We start from the raw sequence: 10,145 nt of genomic DNA, 5'->3' as shown, positions 1-10,145 counted from the left end.
GAGAGGAGAGGAGAGGAGAGGAGAGGAGAGGAGAGGAGAGGAGAGGCACATCTTATAAGAAAGAGTCAGGTAATCAGGGCAGAGAAAGGGTGTGAGCCAGCACTGCTCTGAGGATCTCAGCTGCTCAAGTTCTGGGCTTTTGCCTGCAGCTCCAATTGTAGCTCACTCACTCTCCGATGTGTGTTTCTTAGCAACAGATTCTCCAATAGAGAATCCAGTGGATCAAATTGAAGTCAGCTACCCACCAGTTCTGTCAGTCATGGACAGTGCTGTACCCAGGGCCCAACCCTGGACTCTAAGGTGTAGCTTTAGAGAACGATCAGGTCAGGTGTTCCAATAAACATCAAACCCAGAAACATGACATGTCTGTATAGGGGCTACTCCCAGTGTAAGCTGGTCATCATTCTGACACAGTCTTTTCCTGTGTTCTCCATTGTCCCTGTGCCTTAATTCTTCATTTGTCTTCTAACCTTTGCCTCCTAGTGACAGGGACTATCCAAGTGGCCCAAAGGCTAGATCGAGATGTAGGCGAACTGAGACAAAATCCCATCATTTCCCTGGAAGTTCGGGTGAGGGACAGGCCCTCTGGGGGTCAGGAGAACCGCATGCAGATAACTTTCATCGTGGAAGACATCAATGACAACCCTGCCACATGCATGAAGCTCACCTTCAGGTAGTCACCTGTTGGAATGTGTCCCCTCTTGGGTGGTGCTTGACCGCTGGCTTCTCTGATAAAGGCATGGCATTGGGGAATGACTCTACAAGCAGATTTGAGGTGTCCCATTTCCTTCAAAGACCGTTTTGTTATTTCTTATCCATTTCCACCCCTCCTCATTATTTCTCCTTCACTTTCCACCTGTTTTTACAGCTTTTTTTTTTTTTTTAAATTATGTTCCATTTTCACCACAGGCCCTCTCTGGACTGTGTCATTTCTTTACTTACTATTGCCAGGGGTGAAATGGTGCTGTTAGCACTTGTAATAGATGCTGGAGAGTCAGAATTAGTAACCAGGCACTCCCAAAGAATTCTCAGTAAATAATATGAATAAATCAAAACAAGTCAGTGGGTAAAACAAAACAAAATTGAACTCACCTGATATGAAGGAGAGATACAGAATACATGTGAGACATGAGTGATATTATTTTCACCTGTTCTTTGACTCACAGTTTTAATTCACAATCAGTTTGAAGTAAAGCCTTTTCATAATTGTTTATTTTTATTTTATGTATGTTAGTGTTTTGCCTGCATATACGGCTGTGCACTACATGCCTACCGGGTTCCCTACAGAGGTCAGAAGAAGGTATCAGACCCTCTGGAAATGGAGTTATATACAATTAGTTGTGAGACTCCGTGGAGACATTGGTCCTCTGGGACAGCAGAAGTGCTCTTAAACACTGAGCCTTCACTCCAGCCCATAAAGTTTTTTTTTTTTTTTTGATTCCAGATTACTGCACACACACACACACACACACACACACACACACACACACACCTCGCTCATCTTTCTGCTATGTTATCAAAAAGCCACACAATTGGGAATTCTTCCATAATAGCTTCAGTTCCATGGTTTCCTGCTAGCCAGTCTCTGGAAGTCTGAATGGGGTCAGTTTGGGGTGGGGGTGCTTCTCAGCAATGACCCTTTGCGGGCAGAGAGCCCTGCATCCGAATTGAGGTTGAGTATCAGAACTGACCTCGGTTTTGATGACCCTGTTGGCAGCGTCTCTTGGAGTATCTTTGACTGTTTTTTTCAGGTTTACTCTGGGTGACTTTGGGCAGATTTAATACATAGCACGGCCACGCAAAAGACAAAGAGCCTAGACAAAGACCATCCGGGCTTATCAATAGCTATGACGTTCATTTAACCAGCTTCCCATTTTTTTTTCACAACTTTCATGCTCTATGCAGTTAGGGGATCTGTGTTGTGGCTCTCAGTCTGTCTGGACACATTTCAGATCCACCATGTGCCTCATCCTATGCCCCTTCTTGGCAGACCATCTTCTTCTGACCAATGGGGAAGCTTTCATAAAAAGGGGAAGAGTGAGGCTGGAGATGGTTTATCAACTGCCCCCCCTTTCAACCCTGCCCCTCCATGTTCTGAAGGGCTCAGTTCTTGTAAGGGGGCCCTTTGCACACAATACTCCCAGTCCCTAATTCCAGTTTTAGAGACTTCTCCCTCCACGGGTACGTCCCAGTCTCTGAGAAGTGTGTATGCTCCAGGCTTATTAGAGATGTACCGGCCCTTAAAACTTCTACACGTACCCAAATACCCCTTTGCAGTCATCTCTTTACTGAGTCTCCTAGAAGTATCCTCACTTGCCATCTACTTCCTGCTGAGGCGCTGGCAAAGCCAGTCACAGGCCAAGCCATGTTGTAGACTACTCTACCAACTTGAGCATTCAAGATGCTCAGACTCTTAGAGGTGTAGGGATAGGAACCATAGATAATTAGGGTGTGGCTTACACAACATCATGCACAAACTAAGCCCATACTCTGCTAAAGGAAGTCTGGACCCTAGAGATGGAATGGAATTTTGCAGACTCACCCACTTCCCTTGAAAATCTACATCTATGCTAGCCCACTGCAGTGGTCCAAGGGTATCCTGGGGACGTCTTCTCTTGCTATCCTAAGCCCTCTGGCTCTCTGTCCCTCAGTGTATCAGTGCCTGGAACAGACTGTGCTGTCTCAGTCCCCTTTGTTTGTTTTCTCTTTTTCTCAAATAAGTTCATTGAATTTTCTGGCTTCCTGTGGTTCAGAGTCCCCTGAGGTGGTAGGACAATTTCCAGACAGAGTTCCATAGTACCTGGTAAAATCACATCTTGAATATTGTAGGTCCTCCAGGCAAGTCCATAGAGTCCTGATCTTCTCTCCAAATTATCCCTGGAGTCCATCACAGTAAATCAGTAACTATGCTAACTATATTCATTACTGAAGATAATTCCCAACAGTGCGGCATCCATCACCTCCAGGCTTTTCCACTGAGGGTAACTCCCAGCTGGGCTGTTGAAAGCTTAGACGTGAGACAGGACCATGAAGTGGCTTGTTTCTTTGAGCTGGAAAGTGCAAATCTTCACTTCAAGAGCTCAGCCTGTATGACCCACCCCACCCCTCAACCCCCACCCTGGCTCCTGAACATCCCGAACCTGTGGGACTAAGGAGCCCTGTCCAGTGTACCCAACATCCTATCTTTAACCCCTTCTCCATCCCAGCCGTTACAATGCCAAGCACAAGAGCAAAACAAAACCACAGGACAAAGAAAACGGAGCTCCGCGGCCTCTGACATTTATACTAGAACACTGTGACTTTTGAAGTGATAGGCTAGGGAGTGGGTGGGCTGGGCGCCAGCATTCATTAACAGGAGCAGCTGGGGGAGAGCTGGAGGCTCAGAGTCTGTGGGTGGATGGGGCAGGACAGCCCGGAGGAGGCAGGTCCTTACAGGCTCGCCTGTCCTTGCAGGGAGGGCCTGTGGCTTTCCCAGGTTGATGATGAATGAGCCCAGGGCTCCAGTGGACGCACCAAAGGCAGCTTGATGGCGTCCGCTCGGGTTGTAAATTGTCGAGCACTGGGCAGAGAGTGCTTTGCACGCTGCTCAGGAGCAGGAGGTGGATTCAGAAGCTGCTGGGCACAGTCACCTTTGCCCAGGGAGGGCCCCAGGGGTCTGATGGCTGTGAGGGAGAGCAGCAGCACAGCAGCTCCCCTTAGAGGAAGGAAGGGAATTGATGGATGAGGGGGCGTGGCTTTCCGAGAGAAATGTTTGTGGGAAAAATACCCAGAGAAATGAAAGAACATGTCAGAACTGGTGATGTAGTTTAAAGTGTGTGCCTAGCATGCAACAGGCAGAGAGGGAGAGAGAGAGAGAGAGAGAGAGAGAGAGAGAGAGAGAGAGAGAGAGAGAAGAGTGGAGAGAAGAGGGAGAGAGAGAAGAATGGAGAGGGGGAGAGAGGGAGAGAGCAAGAGAGAGAGGGGGAGTGGGGGGAGAGAGGGAGAGAATGAGAGAAAGAGAATGAGAGAGCGAAAGAATGAGAGAGAGAGTACAGAGGGGGAGAGAGGGAGAAGGAGAGAGGGGGGAGGGAGAGAATCTGGCACCAGGATCCCAAATTCTCTAGGTGATGCACTCTCTCCGGTCTGCAGTATTGTCATCAAACCTCAGATCCAGAAACATCTATGGCCTAAATCTAACTGATGGCATTATGGGGAGCTCACCACAGATGACCACTTAGATAGAGTGTATAGCCAATAAAAATTCATTTATTCAAACTGGATGGGGCCACACCCGAGTGGGCGTGGACCTAGGTGTAGCCCCAAGTATCTAGAACACGGAGTGTTTTAAGGCAGAAACCATGCCCTGCTTCTCTCTCAGAAGCTGCAGGGGCCCGCCTTCGCAGAAGTAAGCCCTTGGAAGCAGGCACCGTCTCTCGGAAGCAAAGACATGTGATTGCCACCGACACTGGCAGTTTACAGAAGCTGACTTAAGTTAGCTAGGACATCCTGACCTTTGGTTCCTAGAACAGGGTTGGGTAGTTGGGATTTTCCATCCAGGGGATCAAAATCTAATTAAGCTTGAAGTGGCCTCGGCAAGAAGGCAAGATGGAGGAGCTTCTGCACTGTCTTGCCCCATCACAATGGAACTTCAGGTTTGCAGTGATCCTGGCAGACGACGAAGAATCATGCCCAGAGGCTTTCGCTTTCATAGATAAGCCTTGAACCCCCTCCAAACTCCTCTTTGCAAGGGCACAGACCTCTTGGAGACAATGGAATTAGAGATACTTCTATTAAAAAAAAATTATTTATTTATTATTATATGTAAGTACACTGCAGCTGTCTTCAGACACTCCGGAAGAGGGAGTCAGATCTTGCTACGGATGGTTATGAGTCACCATGTGGTTGCTGGGATTTGAACTCCGGACCTTTGGAAGAGCAGTCGGGTGCTCTTACCCACTGAGCCATCTCACCAGCCCTAGAGATAATCCTTAAAGCACACAGTTAGTATTCAATCCGTGGTCCCTATTGGAAGAATCAGTGACTAAAACCATGGCACTGCACAGTGACAGCAGAAACAAAACTGCAGATGTGCTTTCTGCCGGTGTGGCCTTGTCAATACACGGGGACAGCTGTGCTCTCTCTAGCAAGCAGATGCTGTTAGTGGTCACAGCCTAACACTATCCTGGCTCCACTGTTGCTGAGCTGTCACAAGAAGAGGCTGTGGAGTGGAGGAGGAGTATACTTTGGTCGTAGAGGGATGATACCAAGAATCAGAGGGCTTTACACCCCGTCGTAGTCTGAGTGCTCTGAGAACCAGATGCAATCCTTTTCCACTCCTGGTCCTGTGAACAGGCCCAGCCCAAGCTTCCATCCCTAATCCAGCTTCTCTGAACCAGAGACCAACCATGTCCAACCAGAACCCAAAGAGCTACCAGATGACCCGTAGGACGATGAGCAACAGTAAATGCTCTCATTTCAGGTCACTAGGACTGGGGCCAGTGTGTCATGTAGCAAAAGCTAATGCCTGTTATGAATATGGAAAAGGAGAAACTGGAGATGTGAGCACAGCCCTCTACAGACTGAAGCCTTCAGGAGTTAGTGTTCCTCAGTCTCCCTAACCAAGCTTGGCTAGGCCAGAGGTTGAGGCTAGGACTTCAGGGTTGACCCCTAATAAATGTCTTTTGGATAAAAGATAAAGAGGAGAAAAGAAAGGAAGAAAAGAAGAAAGAAAAAAGACAGATGGAAAGAAAGAAGACAGATAGACAGACAGAAAGAAGACAGATGAAAAGAAAGAAAGAAAGGAAGAAAGGAAGAAAGAAAGAAAGAAAGAAAGAAAGAAAGAAGAAAGGAAAGAAAGAAAGAAAGAAAGAAGAAAGAAAGAAGAAAGAAAGAAAGAAAGAAAGAAAGAAAGAAAGAAAGAAAGAAAGAAAGAAAGAAAGAAAAAGAGAAAGAGAAATCCGAGCCTGTATTAAAGATTCTAAGATACCAAATGCTATGTAGAAGTTCATGATTGTGGAGAGTTCAAATGTTGTAAGCCAAAGCCAAATTATCTTGGGCTACATTCAGCCCCTTTGAAAGTCACTTGTTGCCCACCTGTGTTTGATATAACATCCTTTAAAACTTTAAAATGTATTCCTAGCAGGACACTGGCTTCCACCGATCTGAAACCAAAGAATGCCATCAGATAACATCTGAAAGGTGCTGCAGTTTCCCCTGCTTTTCTGTAACCCACCCACCTGCGGGCCCCACCAGCGTATTTGATAAATACTTTGATTCATGACTTTTTTTGTTCCATAAGTGACCCTCACTGAGCCACTTCCACAGCGTTCCATGCTATTTGGAGGACCCTGGGTTTGTGCTGTTGGACTGTGACCCCAGATAAACTCTCTCTTATTCCCTCTGAACTGAGAACAATGGGTTTGTCTCAACAGTGGGAGGTATTGAGATGCCCCTCTATGACACAGAAGCCTCCAGGACAAATGTCAAGGAACTTCCAATCTTCTGAAGAATGAATGGGAGCCAGGGATCATCTCTCACGTTAGAACTCCAGCTGTCAGCACTGGGATTTAGCAGCAGAGGACCTTGGTTTGTCAGAGCTAAGGAATGTAGCAGCAGAGATTTACTGCACGCGGTTTACTGGGGAGGGGGGTATCCAGAAGCTGCCTCTGAGCAAGGGTGAAAGGGAGAAAAGAGGCCCAGAAGAGAAAGCACTGGCTTCTTATAACAGGATGTAGCACATCTGCATAGGGCACCTATGGAAGTTTGTCACATTTTGGCTGCTGCTGATGACAAGGGCACTGTTGCTGGGTTACTGGAGGTGGGGTGTATGGGTAGGGTTTTCCAACCTGGGTGTGGAAACCTCATTTCTCTTGTGTTTTTCACAACCATGCTCTTACAGGCTACCATTCATTCATCTCACAAATATTTATGGACAGGGCAAAGAACAAAGCAGACAATGACCCCTGCCCTTGAATAGTGTATATTCTAGGTGGAAGCAGACAATATACAGGCTGAATAAGTAAAATAGGTAGCATGTTGGATAATGATAAGTTCAAGAATTGCAAGGGAAGAGGAAAACAACAGATGAAACCGTGGATAGGAATCATTAATATTTTTGAAAGAATGAGACATTAGCTTAGATGTTCAAGGAAATGAAAGAAAGGTATTATTAGTCCGTTTTCCATCTCAATAATGAGTACCAAAGAAAGATTAGTTGAGCTCACAGTTTTGGAGATTTCAGACGGTAATAGGTTTGCTTTGGATCCTATAGCAAGATAACAGATTATGGTGGGAGCCTGCAGTAGGGTTGAAAGAGAGAAAAGGATGGAGTCCCGCAGTCCGATCTGAGGACATGCGGACACAATTAGATTTACTCAGATGGCTCCACCTTTTAGAGATTCCATCACCTCCCAAGAGCAACCACCCTAGGGACCGAGCTTATGCTATGTGGGACTCTGAGGAGCGCTCTGGAGATCTGCCGGAGAAGTGGAGCGTTCCAAAAGCAGGAGCAATGGATCCTGGGGCTAGAACCTTGGCGGCCTGTGTAAGGAGCAACAGGAAGCCAGTGTGGTGGGCGGAGCTAGAGGGGCGGAGCGTGAAGGAGGGGCGGAGCGTGAATAAGGAGGAGCTCAGGTCAGAGAGATTTAAGTTGGAGCCGGTGAGAAGAGTCCCATAGCCCCAAGTTAGGATGGTGACTGAATGGAGGTCACCTAGCATGTCAGGTCTCAGAGCATACTGTCATTACCTGACACTAACAAGATACCTCTGACTGTTTGTTGTGTTAAAAGCACTCAGAAAGGACTCGGGGGGGGGGGCAGGAATGGTGAGACAAGTGAGGATGATACTGTGACAGCCAAGAACTTGTAGAATAGAAAATGAAGTAGAGGTATCTAGCCTCCGCCTAGGTTAGAAGGCCTACTCAGTCGCCATTTGTTAGGGGGAAAATATTGAATTATGTCTTTTTGCCAGCATTATGTTGCCTGAAAGAGCAGCCAACGGGACGTTGCTTTTGGACCTGAACAAGTTCTGCTTTGATGATGACAGCGAAGCTCCAAACAATAAATTCAACTTTACCACGCCATCTGGAGCGGGGAGCAGCCGCAGATTTTCACAGCATCCAGCTGGCTCTGGGAGAATTGTGGTCAGTTTATGGTCATTGTATCATTAAAAGGACGCCGGGGAAGCTGGTCCAACATGCATGGTGCTTTTGCTTCCCTGCAGAGAGAAATTTGCAAGGCAGCCCCCTCTCAGAGCCACAGTAACAGAGAGGCTTAATGGTGGCTGTGTGTTCCTGAGAGTTATTTCACCCAGACTTCAGTCTCGTTCATTACGCAGAGCTGTGCTGGGGTGCTCAGGACTTTGCGTGACTTGTGTTTGCATTCGGTTTAGCGAGCCGTTGTAGACACGGCAGTGCCCTCTGCACACCAGCTCCTCTGTTATTTAAGTGCCTGCTCCTCAAATGAGGTACAAGGGAAAGAAAGCAGGGCCTGGGCCATCTTGATGGATTCTGCATCACAGGACTACCAGAGAGGCCCTACAGAGAGTCAGACAAGGAGCAGGCGGAAAGTATGCGCAGGGGCAAAGGCAGATTGGGTGGGCAGACATGAAGGGCAGGGCTCAGCAAGCCTGTGAGGTCTCTGCTCACACCAGGCTCCTGCCATAGGGTGTAGGGAAAAGAGCAAAAAGGAAGGGCGGGGCAAGTGGGCGGGACTTGAAGGGTGTTTCCAGCGGACCTTGGGCATGAGAGCAAGTTACCCACCACCTTCCTCCTCAGCCTGCCTCCTTTCTTACCTCCTGTCTCAAGTCGTCTTCAATCAAGCCGTCTTCAGTCTCCTAGAGCGTAATGAATGGTATCATAAAAAAAAAAAAAAAAAAAAAAACCAACAAAAAAACCCCCCTAATTTCTATTTTGGGGAAATTCATATTTTTCTTGGGTTCTTAATCCATGTCCACCATTTTAAATTGTCGGGAGCGCTGAAGAGCTCAACAGCCTGCTATGGCTTTCTTGTTTCTTTTCTATGTGGTTTTGTGTGTCTCTATCAATTTGTATAAGTATGTTAAATAATGAAACTATTCCTGTATAAAAGATTCGGTATTGGGCTTTTCTCCCACTGACCCAAAAGCCTGATCCTCGTTTGTTGGGCAGAAGTGCCAGGTATGTGGCCATCCTTGGAGGCATGTTTCTCTGCTACTAAATCCTGAGTCAGTTCTCTAGCGGTGTTACAGTACAGTCTCACAGCTCCTCAAGTGCTCCAGCAAATGCTTTCCCAAAGGATGCTGGCAATTTACACGGCCACTAGCTGTATGAAAACAGATCTGTCAGTTCAATAATAGTCTGTTTGTGCCACGTAATTTATTATCTGTCTTGACCTAGTTGATTGGTGATCTAGACTATGAAAATCCAAGCAACCTCGCAGTTGGCAATGAGTACAGTGTGGTGATCCAAGTGCAAGATGCTGCCCCTCCGTACTACAAAAGCAAGTACCTCTGTGACTTACTCCACATGGCATCCCCATGGGCATCAATGGTTAAACTGCACTCACTACTTCTAGGTTTGGGGCACAGAGTCTCCCTGTTACACCAATTGGTCCCCGATAGCTTCTTCCTCTCGGCCGAGTCACAGCACTCGAGTGTTCTTCCGTCTTGCTCGAGGCTTCCACGAGGCTTCACCGTTTCTGTCAGTGATTTTTTTTTTTTTAGAAATGCAAATGCCAATGTACCACAGGTTTGGCACACAGCACTTCTATGACCTGACTACTGCCAACTCAGTGGCTGCACCTCCTCACTCCCTCCAACTTCCCTTTCCTTCAACTGCACCAAATCACTTGCAAGAGAGAGAATCAAGGAGCTTTATACCGAGGTGTTTTTGGACATGGCTAGAAGTCTTCCTCCCATTCCATGCTCCTCCCCTTTTTGCACTATCCTAATTCCATACTGTCCCTCTCTCCATACTATCCCCATACCTCACTGTCCACCATTAGACACTAGCCCCCACTGCACACTATCCCATCTCACACTCTCCCCCATTCCATACCATCCCCCATCCCACACTATCCCACATATGAAACCATCCCCATCCCACACTCTCCCCTGTTCCATACCATCCCCCATCCCACACTATCCCCTATTCCATACCATCCCCCATCCTACACTCTGCCTCATCCTAC

The 10,145-nt window shown here is 47.3% G+C and overlaps 1 protein-coding gene across 1 annotated transcript in view; it reads left to right on the top strand.

The window, feature by feature from the left end:
* The window catches only part of Cdhr3 (cadherin related family member 3), a 64,856-nt gene that overhangs the window by 35,420 nt on the left and 19,291 nt on the right, over nt 1-10,145 (top strand). The window contains exons 8-10 of the mRNA XM_021202474.1: nt 484-673; nt 7,948-8,119; nt 9,353-9,455. Coding sequence (XP_021058133.1) covers nt 484-673; nt 7,948-8,119; nt 9,353-9,455 — 465 coding nt within the window. The remainder of the gene's footprint in view (nt 1-483; nt 674-7,947; nt 8,120-9,352; nt 9,456-10,145) is intronic.

Source organism: Mus pahari, chromosome 7, assembly GCF_900095145.1.
Source record: "Mus pahari chromosome 7, PAHARI_EIJ_v1.1, whole genome shotgun sequence".
NCBI lineage: Eukaryota > Metazoa > Chordata > Mammalia > Rodentia > Muridae > Mus > Mus pahari.
This window is presented reverse-complemented; position numbering and strand designations above follow the sequence as displayed.